Source organism: Chlorocebus sabaeus, chromosome 9 (assembly GCF_047675955.1).
Source record: "Chlorocebus sabaeus isolate Y175 chromosome 9, mChlSab1.0.hap1, whole genome shotgun sequence".
Lineage (NCBI taxonomy): Eukaryota > Metazoa > Chordata > Mammalia > Primates > Cercopithecidae > Chlorocebus > Chlorocebus sabaeus.
Genome location: NC_132912.1, coordinates 46,503,596 through 46,524,740, shown reverse-complemented (window position 1 = coordinate 46,524,740; position 21,145 = coordinate 46,503,596). Strand labels below are relative to the sequence as shown.

Below are 21,145 nucleotides of genomic sequence, written 5' to 3'. Positions count from 1 at the left end.
AGGTGTGCACTACCATACTGCTAATTTTAAAAATTATTTGTAGCCAGGTGCGGTAGCTCATGCCTGTAACCCCAGCACTTTGGGAGGCCGAGGCAGGTAGATCATGAGGTCAGGAGATCGAGACCATCCTGGCTAACACAGTGAAACCACATCTTTACTAAAAATACAAAAATTAGCCGGGCGTGGTGGCGGGCACCTGTAGTTCCAGCTACTCAGGAGACTGAGGCAGGAGAATAGCGTGAACCTGGGAAGCGGAGCTTGCAGTGAGCCGAGATCGTGCCACTGAACTCCAGCCTGGGCAACAGAGCCAGACTCTGTCTCAAAAAAAAAAAAAAAAAAAATTATTTGTAGAGACAGGATCTCATTATGTTGCCTAGGTTGGTCTCAAACTCCTGGGATCCAGTGATCCTCCTTGCCTCGGCCTTCCAAAGTGTTGGAATGACAGGCATGAGCCACCATACCTGGCTCTTTCCTACTTTCTATGTTTAAATATTCAAGAATTGATTGCTTTTTTTTTCATGTCACCCTGTATGTGTTCAGTAGGCATAATACCTTAACAAATTTGAAGATACTAATACTTATTTTAAAGTTTTCTTTTGTTTTACATTAGCTCCACTGCTTCAGTGCCTAGTTCTTGTATTTGTTTGGTCTGAAGTTTCTCTTAGATGCTACTGATTTCCCACAAATTTTTAGTGATTTTTGTTGTGTGTTCACATTATAAATGTGCTAGTAGTATCTCAGTCCATATGAAAATCACTGTACTCCTGCTGTAAATTCACATTTGTAACTAGCCTTATAATTCAATTTTACACTTATACCTAGTGCTTGTGTAGCATGACAGTAACAATGTTAAGTTCTTTAACTTGCAGTCCCATGCTTCTTCAATCCACTTTCAGTCATATCCTTTTGGTATTTCATTTCCTCTAAAAAACCACTAACTTGAGTAACATAGTTCTTACGTAAACGTTATGCTAAACTTCAGAGTCAGATCCTCACCAGCTCTAACAGACTTGTCTAACAGTTAAACAAACAATGACAGTCCGACAGAAGATGGTCATAAATGTGCAATCCAACGCATAAATAATAACATGGTAATGAATGAATCACTTACGTCTTGAGCTCTTAATAGTTATGCTTTTTTTAAACCAACCTTGAATGTTATATTAGTTAAAATAAGTAATTCTATTACATTAAAAAAAAACATGACTCCATGTTGGTTAAATTTTCTGCCTTTGGTTGGTAATGGTAAGGTTGGTAATGACTCCATGTTGGTAATTTTCTGCCTATGTCATGACTCAGTCATTCCATAGCTGACAGAAATGCATACAGATGCTCACCAAGACATTTAATTTACAAGGATGTCCACAGTATTCTTTTTTTTTTTTTCTTTTTGAGACTGAGTCAGGCTCTGTCGAGCAGGCTGGAGTGTAGAGGCACGATCTTGGCTCACTGTAACCTCCACCTCCTGCCTCAGCCTCCCCAGTAGCTGGGCTTACAGGCATCCGCCACCACGCCTGGCTAATTTTCATATTTGTAGTAGAGATGGGGTTTCACCATATTTGCCAGGCTGGTCTCGATCTCCTGACCAAGTGATCCACCCGCCTTGGCCTCCGCAAGCGCTGGGATAACAGGCCTCAGCCACCATGCCGGGCCCACAGCATTCTTAATATCCAAAATACATCATATACAAAAATTGGGAACAAAAATGTCCATCAACTGAAGAGTAGTCACATATTATTCAATGGACTATTACACAATAATAATACAATACCATGAAATAGCATGGGTGTGTCTCACAAACAATATGCTGAGAATACTATGCAATCCATTAACATGAAGCTCAAAACAGAGAAAACTAAAAGCTGATAAGTTAGAATACAGATGGGAAAACAAGGATATAACTGACTTGGAAGAAGCACAGGGAAACAGGATGATGGAAATGTTCTATGGTTATAATTTGATATATCTAGTGATTCCACAGGGTAATAAGCATATAAAAATTCACTGAGCTGCACAATTAAGATTCGTGCTCTTATTGATTTCATATGTATTGTATGCCTCAACAAAAACAAAGAGAAAAATGCAGCTTCTAAACTGGTTGGAACTGTGCTTAGTTAGGCCAAAATCCTCTGAGCCACAAATATTGGAAATTCAACATCTTTTTTCATTCTTTTAGTTACATGACAACTTTAAACAAATGGTATAAGAATAATAGTACAAAATGAACGCTAACACTCAGTCCTAAAATATTTGGCTTCTTACTTCCAAGATCGAAAATACTATTTTAATACAACATTCAAAAAACATTAATTACCAGACATGAAGGCCCTGCTCCTGCGAGCCTTGAATGACGGTGAAACGTCACGACATCCCACATCTATCTCAAAAGCACGCTAGAAAATGCCTCCAAGTTTAACAAGCCAAGGGCTCAGGAAGAAAAGCTTCAGATGTATAATCAAACTATCATACCGCCAATACCATCATCACAAACAGAAGTATCACTGTCGTGCTTCCTGCGTTGCTCAATGGTAGGGTCATTTTTAAGGTGCATTCTCCGACAACACCAGAGGCTTCCCGTCTCCTCCGCCCCACTGAGCCCTCCACGACCGAGCATCTTTACCGGCGCTCGCTCTGCCATCTACAGATAAAGAGGGGCTGCGGGCAGAACTATTTTAACGCGATGACGAGGTCACCGCTGACCAAAGCTTATCCACTGAGAGGAGGAAAGATGGTGATGAGTTGGTAAAAAAAAAAAAAAGACCAACACTGACACGCGACCCAACCGTCTCTGGCTGCGCTCTCCCCAAAACCGGAGCCTACTCCGGCAGGCTCATCCCTGAGGGACAGGGCCCCCAGCAGGACCAGTCCGCGAGGCGACCCCACCCGACCAGACAGGAGCCCGCAGCCCGGGCGCCCGCACCGCCCGGGCTCGAGCCGGCGAGAGTCGCGGGCGGGCGGGGAAGGCAGGGCCAGGTACTCACCCGGCTCGCCCGCTCTGCGTTCCACCGCCTCCTGCGCAGCTGGCACATCCGACGCCTCATCCACCCACCCCCGGGCGCGCCGCAGCGCCTGAGCGGCCACTTCCGGCGCGCGCGAGGAAATGAGGCTGCCTCGCGCCCGCGGCCCCGCCCAGGAAGCTCCGCCACTGGCAGCTGGGTGTCGATTCATCACCTACGTGTTAAAGTATCTGTGTGTGTGCCTCCAAAAACCGTTTGTGGAGGCAGCAGAATGCCGGAGGCAGGAAACCGCTCCGGCCTGCAGGCGCCCCTGCCCGGACTCGTGGACCGCAGCGCTGTCCCGCCCGGGAGCCGATCCTGGGAGCCGGAGCGGGGCGGCGGGGCGTGCGTGGCAGCCGAGCCGAGGACTTCGGGCCCCGGGGCTGTGGAACGTCCTTTAGCGCTGGGCCGCCGGCAGCCGCGGGCGCATCTTTGCATTTCCCTGGAGGAGTTCCCTCATCTGTTAAAGGAGGGAGTTGAGGCGGACACGCTGGGAAATGGCTTCGAGCTCACACACTAATTTTCGTAAGTGGGAAGAGAAGCCCTTTTCTAGGCGTCTTCCATGCCACTGCGTGTTCCAGGGTCCTCTCCGGGCACTCTGTCTCCCACGCCACCCCGAGCACGGCCTAAGCGGGCGAGCGAAGGCGCGGCGGCGCCGAGAGCCGGCTCTGGTGGGCACCGGGCGCGTCACTGCGGGCTGGCGGGGGAGGGGACGCTGGGAAACCCTCCAGAAAGAGGAGCCGCCACCGAGCAAATTCCCGTCTGCCACGCACAGCTGAGCCTCGCCCTCCGCCGCCAGCATTTTTTTCTTTGTCCTCCTAGTCCTACAAACGCTGGGTTTCCTTTCTCATTCATGGACTTGTTTTCTCCTTGGATACGTCTTACTGCTCCTACCCTGTGGCCGCACGTCTGGCACACGCGCGGCGGGCGCTGCCTGAATCCCTGAATCCTCCCAAGCACCTGTGCAGCGGCTACGGCCCTCAGCTAGCGGCAAGCAGACTGAAGCCGCAGGGTCAGGGTTAGTTGCCACATGTTTTAAGTTGCTCTTCGAATCTTCCATTAGAATTGTTTTTATTTATTTATTCATCTATTTTTTGATACAGGGTCCCGCTCCGTCGCCCAGGCTGGAGTGCAGTGGAGCCATCACTGCTCACTGCAGCCTCCCACCTCCGACTCCAGAGATCCTCTCGCCTCAACTTCCAGAGTAGCTGGGACCACAGGCGCATGCCACCACGCCTGGCTAATTTTTAGGGTTTGTTTTTTTTTTTTTTTTTTTTTTTTTTGGTAGAGATGGGGCCTCCCTGTGTTGCCTAGGCTAGCCTTGAACTCCTGGGCTCAAGCCGTCTTCCAGCTTCGGCCTCCCAAAGTGCCGGCATTACAGGCATGAGTCACCCCGCCTGGCAGTTGTTTTTAAACTAACTGAGGTTCTCCCATCAATGGATTTAAATTGTTACTTTTTAATGATTTTTTTAAGTAGCCAAATACTAAATATGTAATTTGTGGAGAGAAGATAATGCATGATTCAAATTATGTGGCTGATCATGAGTGATACACTGGGATATAGTTGTAAAATAAGTAGTTCCCCTAGGGAAAATATTAAAGTACAACTGTGTTGGGTTTAATATCAGAAAATATGTAATTAAAAATATTTTCCCCCAACGACTTCCAATCTGATACTTTAAAAAAAAAAAAAAAGCAAACTATAAAAAGTTTCCCATCCCTTTCGGGCCTTTTAAATTTCTACCAAAAGCAAGTGATGCTGGCTGATTCCCCTGCTATAGCAAGTTGTGAATAAATAGCCTTTGCTGGTTTCCACAGTTTTCCTGGTGATCCCATGGTAAGTCTGTACTGCTTGCACCTGAGGTCCCCAGGCTTCCAACCGTTGTGCCACCCAGAGGCCCCTTGTGCCTCCATGTTCTCGGCCTATCAAGTGCACCGATGTGGTCAGCACTAGGGCTAACCTCACTCTGCGTGGAGGTCTCTGGCTTATTCTCAGTTTTGTACTCTGGTTGTTATAGATTCTCATTTGTCTGGCATCTCTAGTGGATTCAGGCCATTCTTTTTCATCCCTTTTCACTGTATTTTGTGTTAGTGTTTAGTGTTGTGCTGTCAAAAAGTGCTGCTTGTCATAAGGAAACCATAGGAAAGGACATAGGCATGGGGCTCATAAGCCTCTTATTTGAGCCAGCCTCGCAGCCCATGAGTTAGCAGTTCTCATCACACCGGCCTCTACTTGGACAAACTTTGCTGTGGGTTTCCGGTAAAACTGAATGAGGTTCTCCTTCCATCTCACTTTCATGTCCTGAGAGACACAAACATTCCATTTCTCGCCAGCCTCACCAGCCAGCATTCATCGTATTGTCTAAGTTTAAATCTTCTCCTCCTCCAGGAAAAACTCCTGCTTCTTACATATACTCTCTTAACAATTCCAATTCTCATGCCCATCTCTGAAAAGCATTAACTTCACCAAGGTTGATTTGGTGAAGATCTTATTTGGAGAACATCTAATTGAACAAAATTGCTCATTTGAGAGATACCTTAGAAATGAAAGAGAGGCCGGGCGCAGTGGCTCTTGCCTGTAATCCCAGCACTTTGGGAGGCTGAGACGGGTGGATCACAAGGTCAGGAGATCAAGACCATCCTGGCTAACCCGGTGAAACCCCGTCTCTACTAAAAAATACAAAAAACTAGCCGGGCGAGGTGGCGGGCGCCTGTAGTCCCAGCTACTCGGGAGGCTGAGGCAGGAGAATGGCGTGAACCTGGGAGGCGGAGCTTGCAGTGAGCTGAGATCGCACCACTGCACTCCAACCTGGGTGACAGAGGGAGACTCCATCTCAAAAAAAAAAAAAAAGAAAGAAAAAGAAATGAAAGAGAATAAGATTTCTCAGGCCCAGTGAGCAGCCTTTTTTGATTGGTAGTCAGAGGTCTCCAAATGATATTCTGATTCAAAAGTGCTTCCCTGAAAGACTCTTTGGCTAAAGCTAATGAACGATTTGGCAAATTAAGCAGCAACAATCTAGACTCATTTTCCTAGTAAATCCTTCTCCTGCTTGTCATCCATTTGCTTCCCTAATACAGCTTTCCCTCTTCTCCCCCTTATCCTTCTGATCTCTTTCCTTCCACACATCTGTCCACACTTCCCTTCTCTTTCTCTTGTCCAGATCCCTGCCCTTTCACAACAACCCTCCTATGACCCCAGAATGCCAGCTGCCTCTCTGAAGGCCTATCCCTCCATGAGCCCCATATACAGACAAATGTGGAATTTAAACCTTAGACCCAAGCTAAATTAATAACCAAAATTAAGGATTTCCCCAAACCCGGGCAAGATCAACAACTATTCATAAAATAATTAAAAATACTTTGGCCAGGCACTATGGCTCACACCTGTAATCCCATCATTTTGGAAGGTGAATCAGCAAGGACTGCCCGAGCCTACAAGTTCGAGACCAGCCTGAGCAACATAGTGAGATCTCCATCTCTATGGAAAACAGTAACAACAACAACAAAAACCCAGGCATGGTGGTGTGTGCCTGTAGTCCTAGCTACTCGAGAGGCTCAGATGGGAGGATCACTTGAGCCCAGGAGGTCGAGGCTGCAGTGAGCCATGATTGCACCACTGCACTCTAGCCTTGGTGGCAGAGCAAGACCCTATCTCAAAAAAAGTGGCGGGGGAAGCATGTGACCCAGTGTTACCTAACCCATATCAACTTGTACACACATTGACCAGAACCTTGCATGCTAAATGGCAAAAGTTGACTAGACTCCCCCAAAAGGAATCCTAGGATCACACCGTCCACAATGAAACTGAGAGTTAACAAAGAGGCTCAAAACAGGGCAAAGTCTTCTAAAAGCCATACCTCAAACATTCCCCCCCACAAAAGAAAGATTAGACCATAATCTAGTGTCACGCAAAAAAAAAGAAAAAAAAAAAAAAAAAAAAAAAAGATGAACCTACAGTATGTTTTTTGGGATAGGCTAGAAAATACATTGTACCATTTGGGAGTCTAGAAATTAACCCTTTCATTGCTTGTTTTCAAGGAGCTAAACCTGAAATTGGAGACCTAATCAAAAACAGAAATGAGAATGGGAAATAACCCCTTAACCTGAACTACAACACCTGGCAGACATTTTAAAAGTGCTTTAGAACAAAAATAAGACAGGACTCAAAATTAACTTGTGGCCCTGCCAATCAAACTGCTGGGTGGCCCCTACCCAACCAGTCAGCTACTGACGAGGGCAATTATAGATACTGTAAACAGAAGGGACACTGGGAAAAAAGATTGTTCAATCTTGCAAAACAAAAATCAAGACCAAAAAAATCCCTCACTTCAGATCAATGAAGTGCACTGGGGAAAGGAAAAGCACCAATATCCTGCAATACCTTTAAACACCTGCCACACATTAACCATACATACAAATGGTGCGTTGGTTTTCCTAGGGTTGCTGTAATGATTTACCACAAACTGGTTGGTGTAAAACTACAAAAACTGTAACATCACCCTTGGTTATTCAGCACTCTAACTGGGGAGTTACTGACTCATTGTTTATGCAAACAATCAGAGCAGTGTTCTCATCTGTGGGAGTCCTGTTGTCATAAACTTATCATTAACCCTGGCAGAAGTCATTAGCAATGCCACTTCTTCACTAGATGGGGCACCTATCAGTCTCAACTCATTGGCATGAGTAGTGATGGACAGTCTCATTGCTGTAGATTTCTTGTTGGTTGGTAAAGGCCTCTGCCACTGCCAATACTGCACCTGGATCAGTGAAATAGAAAGGTACAACAGGCCACAGATCACCTTGAGGCAAAAGCTATTTGGCTTTCTAAGGTTGATCCTCATGGCCTATATGGGATTTGCTCTTTGCCTGCATTGGTCAGCTGAGGTTTGCATTCTAAGCATGTCATAGGGACAGTTGCTCTTATTTCTGTCATAGTTGTCCTGATGTTGTTCCACTGCATCCCATTCTTGTCAAATGTGCACTATGATGCTGCAACAACAGAAGGATCAAGATCTCACAGTACAGTTGACCGGAAAGACAACTGAATAATCTCTGAGCAGTGAAGAGCTGGATCTCTAGACTTCCTTGAGTCGGCCAACCTTTTACAAACAAGAAAATGACCAACAAGGGGGACTGAGAGACTGAACATGCAAACAGACAATGGCCAGACCACATATGGCCGGAGGATTTGGATCAGATTCTCTGCAGAACTAGCCAGGAAGCTAAACCATAGCCTCTGCAACAATTATCCCAGAATTAGAACTTGGTCAGGAACTACAAGCTTCCCTATTTTTTGCCCTCTGAACTAAACAGAGAAAGCCACCTGAGTCCCCCAAACCAATCACATAAGAGGCCCTCCTGGTTAGCTGCCTCCAGCTTCCCCAGGCCAACAAGCCCCACTCACAGTATCCCCGAAGCCTTCTCCTCACCCTCCCCACCTTTTATTTTTTACTATAAGGCTTTCCCACTCCGCTGCCTATCTTGAGTGTCTGCCTTAAGTGATGCTGGCTGACTCTCTTGCTATAGCAAGTTCAGAACCAATGGCTCCTGTGGGTTCTTATATGGGTAGCCTTTGCTTATTTCTACAAAGTTAAAGATTATAGGTAAATGTGTGAATATCTCTTTAAAAATAGTGTCCAACCACACTTCCTCTACTTTTTCCAGTGACTATCTTGTGAGACACTAGAGCTCTTCCATCCTTGGTGTCATTCCAATTTTTAGAAATCATTTGCTATGATCTTACTTTTCTTCCCAGACACTGAAGTCCCTCAAACCCTCAGTATGCTCCTTTACCATGGGGTTCTGAGCAATCTAAGAGCTTCAGGTCCTGTGGCCAGAGTCTTCAGGAAAATTCTCAAGCTCTTGAAAACTCCCAGAAGAAAGGCACAAAATATGGAGCAAGGCACACGCCCTAGGGAGAGTGGGTGCTGCCTGGCTCCCTGCAGTCCTCTGACCAAAGTCTCTTGCCCCCAGAGACCCCTTTTTCCATGGGAGAGTACAGAGAAGGATTGATGTGCAGGTGAGAAAATCGAGCAGCCAAGAAACAGGTGCTCTGATTCTGTTTACATTGACAAAAATACACAAAAACTTGAATGTTTTAAATGAATTTCATATTTTTATTCAAGAAATCGACAGTCTGCATGGTAAATATTGTCTGTGTATGAAATATCAAACTTGTTTCCTTCTCAAACAATGAAAAATGATTTTTTTTTTTAGCTTTAGAATTCACTTACCTTGTTTGCCAGCCAGCACATTTTTAGCTTGAACTGCTCAGTATCATCTGAGAGGATGCAGGTTTATGATCTCTTTTAGTGTGGTAGTCACAGTGGCTGGGGTCGTCTTAGACCACAAGCTCCCTCCATGCTGAACTTCACATTTCTGCAGCCCCCACAGTGAGATGTGCCCCCATAAAGGATCCCCTGCCCGGGGTCCAGCTGAGAGATCTCACTTGGCCAGTTCCTGTGATTTAACACCTCAGAGACATCTGCAAAAATACCTGGTCACTTGACACAGCACTCAAATTTGTAGTTGCAAAGATAAAATGTGATTTCTCCAGGGTGTTCAGAGTGTTTGCCTCCTTAACTCCTGGGAGCAGCCTGCCCTATCAGCCCTCAGACGGCCACTACCTGGCCTCAGCAGCAGGACACAGTAGTGGCCCCACGCTGAAAAGTTCTCTACACACAGGTTCTTATGACCTCAGCTAACATGATCCTTCCTGAGTCCCAGCTCCCTGAAGAGGTGGGAGACTCTACAGTTTCGGTCAAGGCTGCTGCCGTGGAGAAGGGACAGGCCCACAGCAGGCAGCCCTGGCAGAGAGGGTGCTTTCCCTGCAGGCACGCAAGCCTAGGACACGCACCTGGAGCAGCTTCATGTGGAAGACGCGAGGGGCCACACACACTGTGGCATGCAGTCTGCAGACCCACCTTTCCACCTTTCTCAGGGCCACAGAGGTTAGGATTCCCTAGGACTTCCTAGAACCACTAAACACAGGCGAACCTCAGATACTGTTCCAGACCACCCACTGTAAAGCAAAGAAGATTGAAGATCCTAAATAAGCGAGCCACACAAGTTTCTTGGTTTCCCAGTGCGTATAAAAGTTACACTTACACTGTACTGGAGTCTGTTAAGTATGTGACAGCACTATGTCTAAAAAACAATGTACATACCTTGGTTTGAAGATACTTTATTGCTCAACAGTACTGATAGAGAGACATGAAATGAGTGTGGGTTGTTGGAAGAATGGCCCTGATAGACTTTCCCGATGATTCAGTGTTGCCACAAAATTTCAATTTGTGAAAAACACAATAAAGCAAAGAGCAATAAAACAAGGTGTGCCAGACACTATGTGTAAATGCATCCGAGGCAGGGAGAGGCACTACTAACTGCTCCACCTGCCTGCGGGAGAGCCTTTTTAAAGTTAGAAATTGTGCTTTCCCTTCAAAATTTATTTTGTATATGAAGTATTTGTTCAAGTCCTGTTCTCAGGCACATTTCAACTAGATTTCTGACCATATAAGCTGGCCTTGTGGTGGGAAGAAATCCTTCGTGAAGGTTGGCAGAAAATGTGTTTTTAGGGGAAAATAAAACAGTAAACATACACATTCAAATAGTCTTAATGCAGAGTCTACATTGGGGTGGCTTTTAGTATTAACTTTTCTTGGCATAGATTTCTACTTTCAGAGGTAAAGGCTATAGCAAACAGCTGGCTCCGGAGATTACATTCACTTCCAGCTCCTGTGGTCCACGTTGAAGGAGGAAGCCGTGAGCAGACACAGGCACCCACGGCTGGGAGGCGGGGCCTCATGGGCCTGGGGCAGGCACTGGGCGAGGTGTGCAAAGGCCTGTGTGTACACCACCTGGCAAAGCATGCAAAGGCCCACGTGTACACACATGTATGCATGTGACACAGGCCCTTGCCATCTGATACAATGCAATCGCAGATAAGACTGATGTTGACAACAACTCCCATTTACCCACTGACCCACCAGCTCCACGCCCAGCATAAGAAGCTCAGAGAATTCCTTGGGGAAGACATAAACAGAAGCAGTGAGTGTGTCAGGCTTCATGGTGGTCAGGACAGCATTTTCCCTCACACTTCTAATGGCCTTCCTCAGGACTCGGCATTTTATATTCTCTCTCACACACTCTAAGGCCAACTTCAAAAGATCAGCAACAAGCAAATTGCTAGAGAACTGTGAAGACCTAAACTCGATGCTGGATGCTGCTTTGTTCTAGGGATGAACACCTTAAGGAAGGGATTCCTTGAACAGTGGAGTTAGCTGAGTTTTTCAGTTTCTATCAATGTGCCTATTCACATGCAAATGTACCAGATAAACCAGCGATATCACGGGAGCCCCTAGTCCTCGACCACTACTGATGCCTCAGTGGTTATCATGATAGAATTCTTTGTGACGTTTTAAATATTTAAAACGATAGATTTCTGATTTTGTAGTTTCCATACAATATTTAAAACGTCAGAAACTACAAAATCAGAAATCTGTTTTCAACTAGAATGTTAAAAAGAAAAAAAAGGTTACACATTTTACGATACATGATTTTATTTACACAACTGATTTTCTTAGTCACCTTGATTACAAAAAAAGGAACACGGTCTAGTTTAATGACCTTTCATAAATAGATTTTACAAATTTTAATAACTGACAGATCGCTACTTAATACTCAGTAATGCTTAATACTTAGGAACTTCTGCATATATGTGCATGAAAATTCCAATAGCGCTAATAAGGATGGGGACTTGTATAACTCAGGAATAGACAGTTAGGTTATTGGTCAAGGATAAATTTCCCATCACTGGGTCAGCTGTTTAGACCTGGAGTTCTTACCCTCCTGAGAACAAACCTGTTGCAGCAATTCACACTTACTGTGTAGGCATTTTTAATAATTTGAGAGAGTTTATTCTTATTTCTGCATTTAGTAAGACTATCATTAAGCATATCTGAAAACCAAAAGTTTACCATGTCTATAGATATTTGTAAAAGAACTTATCACAGTGTATCTGAAAAACAGCCCAAATTAGAGCCAGGTTAGGTGTCCAACAAGTGTTTTTCAAACTCTCCCTCTGGGTGTGTGCACACACACCATAACGCTCTACTACACACACATCCAAGCCTTGGCCTCACAAAATGCCATAATTTTGCTGTTTTTGTGAAATGCATATATAAAATACAGTATTTGAATGAGACTATTTTAAGTCCTATCAGTGCTTTAAGTCTGAAGAGCAGGCAGTGTTTTGGTAATCCGACTCTTTTCTGCGAAGTTACAGTGCTGACGACACAGCCAGGAGAGCTGCTGGGACTTCCCAAAAGCTGCCCCCACAAGACTGGAGGAGTGTTGTGCGTCTATGACCACAAACAAGCGATGAAGTATGACAAGAAGCTTATGAGTCATGGTCAGAATCTAAGAAACAGAAACGTCTTGTAGCAGCATTAAATTACAAACACAGGAAGAACTGATCCATAAACCTTTCACACAGGCTCTATAAGAGCCAAACACCATCTTTTTCACATCAGAATTGTAATCAGAGGTGTAGCAGTCCTTTGTCATTGTCATTGCTACTTTCAACACAGCTAGTTAGCCTGTCCCTTTATGAGTAAGTTGATAAGATTCAAATTAAAGTGAGTACAAGCCCTATCTGCTCCTAACAGGTCAGAGGAGCCACTGCTTTCGCCTCTACTTGGCTGTGGGGTGTGCTGCAGGCTGGTGGCAGGTGGGATTCACAGCAGCGAAGCCTTTGCTGTCAGCAGTCCTGGGACTCCAACAGCCCCCTTTCTTCATACTGTTCTCATCGGGGTAGTGGTTGCTCGGTGCCGAACATATGAGGATGATGTGGTGGGCCCGGGGGACAAATGTGTCTTGTGAGCCCTCTTCCCTGATACCACCATCCACACAGTAAAGATGGCATCAAATCTCTCCATTGTGCTAAATCTAGGAATCATCTTAATCATGATGAAAACCAAATGTCTTCCTAAGAAAAGGCTGTATGATTAAAAAAAATCATTCTCAAGATCTCGAATGCTGAGCCCAGGCCCATCCTCAGGTCCCCTCTGCCCCTCCAGCCCTGGAGGGGCATTGACACTACCCCCAGGCCCTCCCAGGCTCTCATTCTGAACAAGGACAAGTCATCTGGGCCAGCATTTTTCCTACTGCCTTTTGTGTGTGTGTGCTTCATGTGAAACTTTTTTGCCTTGTTTGGCGGCAACCAGAAAAATCCAACAGTTCAGGTCCAATTTCATACACCAGGTAGTAAGCAGTGGACCCACACATGTGAACACAGAACGTTGGCGGTCACTGATGGACACAGACCAATACTGGGCGCTGCTGGGCACTGAAGAGAAAGGAATACTTAACCACTAAGACTCAGAGCTCTTATCCGGTGTGGCATGTCTGCTAGGAGGGAAAATCACCGGCTATCGGAAGTAAAACCACCTTGGAAGTTAAAACAAACTACCAAAAACGAGTCTGCCGCCTGGGAACTGAACATGGCTTGGCCAATGTGACGTTCACAAAGAAAGGGCCGGTAGACTTTCCATTCTCAGCATGTTTCTTCCCCTTGTGAGTTCATTACCTTTCACAAAGAAATGTTAACTATCAAACGTGTCCATTAATTTTGCCGCTGAGGGTGAAAGCATCCAGTTAGCATATACACTATCATTTGCATATCTTGGAAACCCAGTGTTAGTGCCATCAGCTCTCGTGAGTGGTACAGGACTCTCTCCAGGCCAGTTCGGGTCTGACATGCCTAAAAATGAAAACAGATCATTTGTTCTGCACTGAAGAACCAAAACTTCAAGTGCAGACAGTAAGGCCTTGGCAAAACTCCCTTTGATGTTCAAACCAAACTCATGGTTTCTGTGCCAATTACATTAATGGTTTTGTGCTTCAGGTTTCCAAAAACACTGTTATCGTTAAGGGAAATATCATGTGCTCTCTTGGTAAATGTAACTTAACAGACACTACCAATTTTGACTTTTATGAGCTTGAGACTCTCAAATCTGATGTATATTTGTCAAACTGCTTAACTTTTTCTAAAGCAGTGTAGGGCAACAGCACACTGCTACACTCAATGGCTTACTGCAGCGGGAACGTTCTATAAAACGTTCTCTAACATAAAGGAGGCACTCGTCTGTTGTCTTGAGCCTACAACGGAGAAGAGGACCTTCCAAATCGAGGGCGCACGCGGGCCAGCCTCATAGCATCGTCAGCACAAATGGAGTGTGGCACTAGACACAAAGCCAGTGAGGAGTCAGTGAGTCAGAAGGCATGCAAAAGGAACCGTCTCAGCTTGAAAAAATGCTTGAAACTCCAAGATTTCAAACAACCAATGATGAAGTTAGGAAACAGAATAAAATTTCAAGTATTTAATCGAAGACAAAAGAAGGAGTTTTGGCAAGAACCATATTTACTGTCCATTGCAAGACCACAGCACCACAGACTATGTTCTTTCAAAAAGCAACTGCTCCGGCTTTAGCACTGACTTCATAAGTGACAACTGTCCTGAAGGTGGGTAAGGCAAAGGATGTGAAAACAAGAGTGGGGGTGTGTCCTCCCAGGGCCGGCCAGCTCCTGCAATCTCACTGCCCCGGATGGAGGACATGCAACTGGGACTGGGGCTGAGGCTTGGCCAGTGGCCGCTTGCCAGTCCCAGGTGGCCTCTGAGAGGCACCCGTCTGCCCAGGAGGGGTCTGGGGGAACCTGGCTGTGTTCCCAGTGCAGGGTGGGTGGTGCTGGCAGCTCCTTTCTCAACTGAATACCTCCCCAGATTTGTAAATTTATCCACGTAGTTAAAGTAGAAGTGCTATGACTTGATTCCCACCCTAGAAATGCCTTATTCAGCCTGTTCTTGGTCTCCCCTGAGAGTTCCACCCTGCTCTGTTTTTTCCTCTACCATCCTAAGTTGCTGGGTGATGTGGTAATTACACTTATTTTCACATCCTTTTAGAAAAACATAGTTGCAAAAATGCCTAAATGTAAACTGGATGCAAAGTCAGACATTTACAAATAAAAAGGTTCAGAGCAAGACTTTGGTTTTGTTCAGACCAGAAACATTTTTAAAAAGCATCACAGAGAGGAAGGATAGTGCAGAGGGGACAGCGGTGCTAGAATCTAGTAAATGCATGGGAAATTCTACCATAGAGTTTGTTTTCAATCCATGTGGAAGGGAGGGCTCGAGGGAGGGGGGCATTATTACAGTCCACCAGGGGTGTCTCCTCCTCTGAGAGGCCGTCGTCATAAAGCAGGGAGTCGGACGGAGTGGACGCCGCAAGGTCCAAGTAGTCCTAGAAGAGAGAGATGGCCGGTCACTCCACACTATACGCCATGAAATAGACACAACTCAGGTCCCCTGCCGCCCTCAGGGCAGAGGCTCTGGCTGAGTCTCCACCTTGCACCAATCTCCCGGCCTCTCCGGGAGACCAGGGCCAGGCTGCGCTGAGCTCCCAGGACTCCTGGCTAGCCTGGTCCTGCTCTGAGGTCCCCATCGCTCCCCCTGGGTGTTGTCTATTCTGTCTCTTCCCCTGGAAAGTCACCTCCCTGGGGACAGAAATGTGCTCCCTCAGGGTCCTATCTCCAGGACCTGGAGGGCAGCCCCGTGGGATGCCTCATCCAGCCGCCCCTGGCCCAACTCGGAGACGGGTGGCAGGGAACTGGCCCGCTGACAAACCCTTGGGCTCTGGGGGAGCCCACTGCAGCCACATGCCAGGATGCAGCCCCAGCCTGCAGGATGTTTTCCAGCTTTCCCCAAGGATCCCCGTCATCTAGAACATCACGTCAGGGCTGAGACTTCTGAAATCTGACAGTGCTGTCAGGGTGCACATGACCCTGCTACAGGTACAGGCTCCCCAGCATGAGGGGCCACTTGCATCTGCTCCTTTCAATGCCCAGCTTGAATGTGCACAGAGGGGCCCAGTGTTTTCCTGGCTGTTTCTCAGCACTGTTCTAGGAAGGCCAGCACCAGTGATCACTTCTGTTTAGAACACCCCTGCATTCTCAGGACTTGGAGTTTTCATCCAAGTGAGACAGTGATGTGAAGTGTTCCTACGGGGTCCTAGGTCCTGCATCCTGCTATCCAAGTCTGAAGAAGTGACAATTCAGTAAATGTGCCAATGTTAAGACAAGGTCTGTGTGTAAACCCCGTGAGGACAGGGCTGTGCTGGTCTTGTTTATTTGGATTCCCAGCCTCGGAGACACAGTACGGGTCCTAGTAGCTGCCTGATGAAACTGGTTGAAAATGTGTAGAACTCACAAACTGTACTTCCAGGCACGCGGGCTGACTCTGGTCACCCCCTGATAAGCTTTGTTTTGCCTACATTTGGCTCTGGGAAATTTAAATGAATTGTTAACAATAAAAACTGGGAGACAACATAAACCTTGTAAAATTCAGAAGACCCCGTCCATTCCTGGCTCCTTTCTCTGCAGGCCACAGGTACCCCAGCAAGGAACCTTTTGGAGGGGCCTGGCTGTTTGTCACAGTCTCCACTGCTCCTTACTCACTGCCCTCCCCCAGCTGGGCTCCCCTCTGGGCATCTGAATTTTGGGCACTTGCTTCAACTCGACTTTCTCATTTTCCATTATGGAAACCAATTTTTTTTGGCTTTGGAATATTTTCCTCCCATGCCTGTCTGTAGAGAGCTCTTCCTAAATGTGAAGAATCTTGGTTTCTTCATGACTTGAAAAGAAGCCCAAGCAGCCTGGCCTGAGAAGGGTTCAGTCTGCTGTCTGCACGCAGGGGAGAGCATGACTGTCTCTCTCTGCACAATCCCACTGTGGCCTCACACTGGGAGCTCTGAGGGCTAAAACCACTGCCTGGGGTGAGGCTGGAGTCTCCCATGCCACTTTCAGCTGGTGGGAATTGGCCCCAGGCACTCACTCTGCTCTTAACCATCATCTTCTCCAGGTCTTTGCTGATGTCCGCAAACACTGGCCTTTTGTCTGGCTCCTGCTTCCAGCACTGCAGCATCAGGCGGTACCTGGTGGGAAGAGCAGACAGGCCAATGTGACCCAAGCAAGGCCAGGTCTCGGAAGGACAGCCCACCACAGTCACCGCACCCTGCCCTGCACCCTGAGCCCAGTGTGCTCTGTCTCCAACCCCAAAGCTATTTCTGCATCGCTGACATCTCCTCTGAGCCTTGCTGGGACTGGGGCATGGCCTGTCTGCAGGATCCAGCCCATGGGCCACTGTGCTCAGGTCTCCCAGAGCTGTGGTCCAGAATCCTATAGGCTTCCCTTCCCTCCAAGGGAGATTCATTTTTACTTCCCTTGCAAAGACACTGGTAAACAGCTCACTGGATACTATGCCTGCTCTGGCAGCTAAGTGATAAGTGCCTGTCCTTAAAACTCTCAAGAAGGATGAATTGACTGAGGGCTTTTAGGTGTGGAGACAGACAAACAAGAACCTTTGGCAATCACACGTCTGTCCTGCACTATCCTTGCTTGCCTGGGTGCCCAGGCAGACCACAGTGCTCCAACTGGCCACCAGCTGGGGGCCCAGGGAGGCGGTGCCTGGCTTCTTGGCCCAGGATGCCCCCTCCACGCCCCACTCTATGGAATGCATGGACCAAGCATCTCTGCCTCTGGGCAGCCCTTTCTCATCTGTTCTCGGCCTGGTTTCTAAGACCATCTCTCCCGAGAGTGTAAAGGCTTCAACCTCTCAGGTTGCAGCCCAGGCTGCCCCTGCCTGGCTCTGCACCTCCGCTCAGGCACCCCTTAACACGTGCCCCCTGGGCCATTTGGAATTACCAGCTCCTCCCCAAGTGTCATGCTGGGACAGCTCTTAGCCCTCGAGCTTGTACTGCACCAGTCCCTGCTCTCGCTCATTTTTATAAGACCCCCTAGCAAGCCCACCAGCCCTCAGCAGGGTAGGACCCCCAGCATCTATGGCAACACCCAAGGATGGCTCTCTAACCTCTGCCCTGCCCACTCCCCATCCCCCACTTCTCCTGGTTTCTCCTGGGGCTGCTCTGGATGGGGAGGGAATGCACACAGGTGTCCCCTCCCTTCCCAAGTGAGGCTGGGCCAAAACCGGTTCCCGCTCACATCTCCTCGCTGCAGTTGTCTGGCCTCTCCATCCGGTGGCCGGTCTTCAGAAGGTTGAAGAGCCGCTCAGGAGGAATCCCAGGATAGGGGTTGCCCCCTAGGGTCACGATCTCCCACAGCAGGACACCGAAAGACCATCTGCAGAGAGTGAGAAGACCAGTGAGTGGCTCCACCTGGCCCTCACAGTGCCCTCCGGGGGGCCCAGATGTCAATCCCCACCACCAAGCACCTGCTGACCCTGTCGGCCCCAAGCACAGATGCTCACAGATGTCAGCCTGGGTCTGGTTGCTCAGATGGATGTAGTATGAAGGTGCGGAAGGGCTGCCTGCCTGCCTGCCTGCCCCCTACTCCATGAAGCTGAAGTCCCTGCCCAAGCCACTCCCATTGGAGCAGCCACACCCACAAGGGGCACATGAGGTTTGGCACTTAAAGGGGTGAGAATGCAGACCACCAGACTCAGAGTGCCTTATATAGTTCTTTCACCATTTCTATGTGCTTGGAAAATTTCATAAAATCTTAGAAGGAAAAAAGCTATAGAAAAACATTTTAACTGTGAAGGAAAATTTGCTGTGCAATGGGAACAATATCATATCACAAAACAGTATCGCATGAGCCCATTTAGGGCAATAAAAAGCATACATGTGCACACCACAGAGCACACCAGAGGGCAGCCAGAGGTCACTGTGTGGTGTGGTCCAGTGACATTCAGTCTCTTCTTTATGCTTTTCTCTCTGCCTTTTCCAACTAGCCTACACTCAGCTTATGTAATTGGGAAGCTGTTGTCCAAATGGTTGCTCACAGCCCACAGTATTTAAGATGCACGTGTTGGCCAGGTGTGGTGGCTCACGCCTGTAATCCCAGCACTTTGGGAGGCTGAGGTGGGCAGATCATTTGAGGTCAGGATTCGAGACCAGCATGACCAACATGGTGAAACCCTGTCCCTACTAAAAAATACAAAAAAATGAGCCAGGAGAGGTGGCGTGTGCCTGTAATCCCAGCTACTCAGGAGGCTGAGGCACAGGAATTGCTTGAACTCGGGAGGTGGAGGTTGCAGTGAGCCAGTATTGTGCCACTGCACTCCAACCTGGGTGACAGAGTGAGACCCTATCCTCCCATCAAAAAAAAAAAAAAAAAAAAAAAAAAAAAAAAAGAGATGCACATCACACCTCTGCTGACTATAGAACACTTTAGAGGCAAGAATCCTGTTTTGAAAGTGATCAGCTCTTGTCATTGGACCTGAATAATGAATTTTTGGCTTTCACCTTTGAGCAGTTTGGGGCACACCAATCTATAAACTCACACAAGGCCATCTTCAGGTGGAGTCCCCAAGCTCCACTTGTGGGTGGGGGCAAGTCACTGGGCACTCTGCCTGAGCCCAAAGCCCTACTCAGGACCACAGGAGGGTAACTGCTGGGCTGGGCCTGTGAGTCACCAAGGAGCCCAGAGGGAGGCGTGGGGCTGGCAAGGGCGGGGGAGGCTGGGTTACTGGCCACCTGCTCTGCTCTCATGCTCCACTGGAGCTTTCAGAACTGCAGCCTGGCCTGGCCCAACCATTCGCCTCATGAATACATCATGAAGTCCCCTCAGTGAGGGGGTCATTGTGGAGGGCTGACACTGCAGACAGGTGCTGAGGGCCAGTGCAATTCCCTGGCCAAACTGCATGGATGGGCGTCGTGATCCGACTACACGTATAAGGGTGTTTCTGTAACCCCCACCCCAAGACAGCAACACCCACACTTACACATCACTTTGGGTGGTGTAGATATGATCAAAAAGAGATTCAATTGCCATCCATTTAACTGGAATCCGACCCTAAAGAGGGGATGGAAGAAAGACATTTAAGTTACTCTGACGCTCTAGGAAGGAGGGGTGAAGGAGAAGGCCAGGCCCTATCCCTGAGCTTTCAGCAGCCAGAGTGCTGTAGACACTCCTGGGCACAGAGCTGGCCACACACAGCTTTGAAGGGGCCGGAGCTTCAGCCTGAACCTCCTGGGTATTGCTGAGATGCTGGCGGGAGTCAGCTGCCCGCCCACAGCCACACAGGGCCAGTTTGTCACACGACACAGGCCTGCCGGTGGTGTAGAGCAGTGCTTCCCTATGCATGGGCCTGGAACTCCTCCAGCAAGATCTCTGCTAGGGTTCTGAGGGCCAATGTGTTTGGGAAACCAACATCTAGCATTTCCATGTTGGGCACTTTGCCAGCAGCTACCACACTGAAAGAGCCTTGAGGGAAGGGATTTGTCTGTGTGCCTTGGGGGAGGCTGTTTTTTCTCTCTTATTGTATTGCAGGGTGCTTTTAGTATTTCTGAATGAGTGCCCCCAGCCTCCTACATCCCTCATCAGTGTTGGGGTCTGACCTAACAAATCCTTTCCAGGGTAACTTGAGAAACAGCTTCTCCACAGACAAGCCTGAAGGTGCAAGTCCATTTTTAAAATGTGTGCCTTAGGTTGTAACACAACATTACTGTCACTTCTTTTACTTAAACACATTAGGGATTTATGTCCTTAGTGCACTGTGGCTGTCTTGGTAGCAGTGTGTGACAGTGCAGCCTGCACACCTTGTGTAGGAATGCCTTCAGCTTCTCTCCCTGGAGGACCACTACATCAACAGGAAGGCTGTGTCCACACCCTCCACAGAGCCCGGGCCAACCCCTACCCCTTCCCCTGCAGCAGTTCTGAGATCTGCTGTCATAAGGGAAACCCCAGAAGAAACTGAACAGCTCACAACCCCTGGCAACACAAATGACTTTTCCAGACCCCTCAGAGTAAAGCTGAATCATAGGAAGTTGCCTTTTGTGTGTGTGTGTGTGTGTGTGTGTGTGTGTTTTTCTTCTTCTTTTTTGAGCAGGGTCTGCTCTGAACGTCTGGGTAGCATGGCCTTTGAGCAGCCCCCTGAACTTGACCTGCCTGGGTTGCCACTGGGAGGCTGCAGGAGAGGGGCTGACATGGGCGGAAAAACTAAGAGGGCCAAGGCAGTTGTCCTGGGACTAGGACCACGGTAGGGAACCAGGTGTCCTCAAGGGTGCCCACTGCCTGTTTCATAGCCTTGGACAAAGCTGGGCTGCGTTTCTGGATCCTGTCCAGGGGGTTCCTATGCC

General features: G+C 47.8%; 2 protein-coding genes and 1 long non-coding RNA gene across 8 annotated transcripts in view; 1 reads left to right on the top strand and 2 right to left on the bottom strand.

Annotated features, from left to right (window-relative positions):
* Positions 1 to 3,168, bottom strand: part of CSGALNACT2 (chondroitin sulfate N-acetylgalactosaminyltransferase 2) — a 46,331-nt gene extending 43,163 nt beyond the window's left edge. For 3 of the 4 annotated variants that reach the window (XM_007962435.3, XM_037986557.2, XM_037986559.2), the window contains exon 1: positions 2,982 to 3,088. Coding sequence is in view for 1 of the 4 variants with exons in the window: in XM_007962438.3 (XP_007960629.3) it covers positions 2,982 to 3,168 (187 nt within the window). In the remaining 3 variants the exon portion in view is untranslated. Of the gene's footprint in view, positions 1 to 2,981 lie in introns of all 4 variants that reach the window. The other variant, XM_007962438.3, reaches the window with a different exon arrangement.
* Positions 3,169 to 3,381: 213 nt separating this feature from the next.
* LOC119619979 (uncharacterized) lies at positions 3,382 to 4,658 on the top strand. Its single transcript, XR_005236400.2, has 2 exons — positions 3,382 to 3,521; positions 4,100 to 4,658. It is a non-coding gene; the product is annotated as an uncharacterized lncRNA (long non-coding RNA).
* Positions 4,659 to 11,524: 6,866 nt separating this feature from the next.
* Positions 11,525 to 21,145, bottom strand: part of RET (ret proto-oncogene) — a 52,752-nt gene continuing 43,131 nt past the window's right edge. The window contains exons 16-20 of one of the 3 annotated variants that reach the window (XM_007962434.3): positions 19,789 to 19,859; positions 18,048 to 18,185; positions 16,882 to 16,981; positions 15,145 to 15,292; positions 11,525 to 13,755 (exon numbers count right to left, since the gene is read on the bottom strand). In XM_007962434.3, the coding sequence (XP_007960625.2) occupies positions 13,598 to 13,755; positions 15,145 to 15,292; positions 16,882 to 16,981; positions 18,048 to 18,185; positions 19,789 to 19,859 (615 nt within the window). In that variant the 3' untranslated portion in view covers positions 11,525 to 13,597. Of the gene's footprint in view, positions 13,756 to 14,359; positions 15,293 to 16,881; positions 16,982 to 18,047; positions 18,186 to 19,788; positions 19,860 to 21,145 lie in introns of those variants that run through there. The other 2 variants (XM_073018924.1, XM_073018923.1) reach the window with 2 other exon arrangements.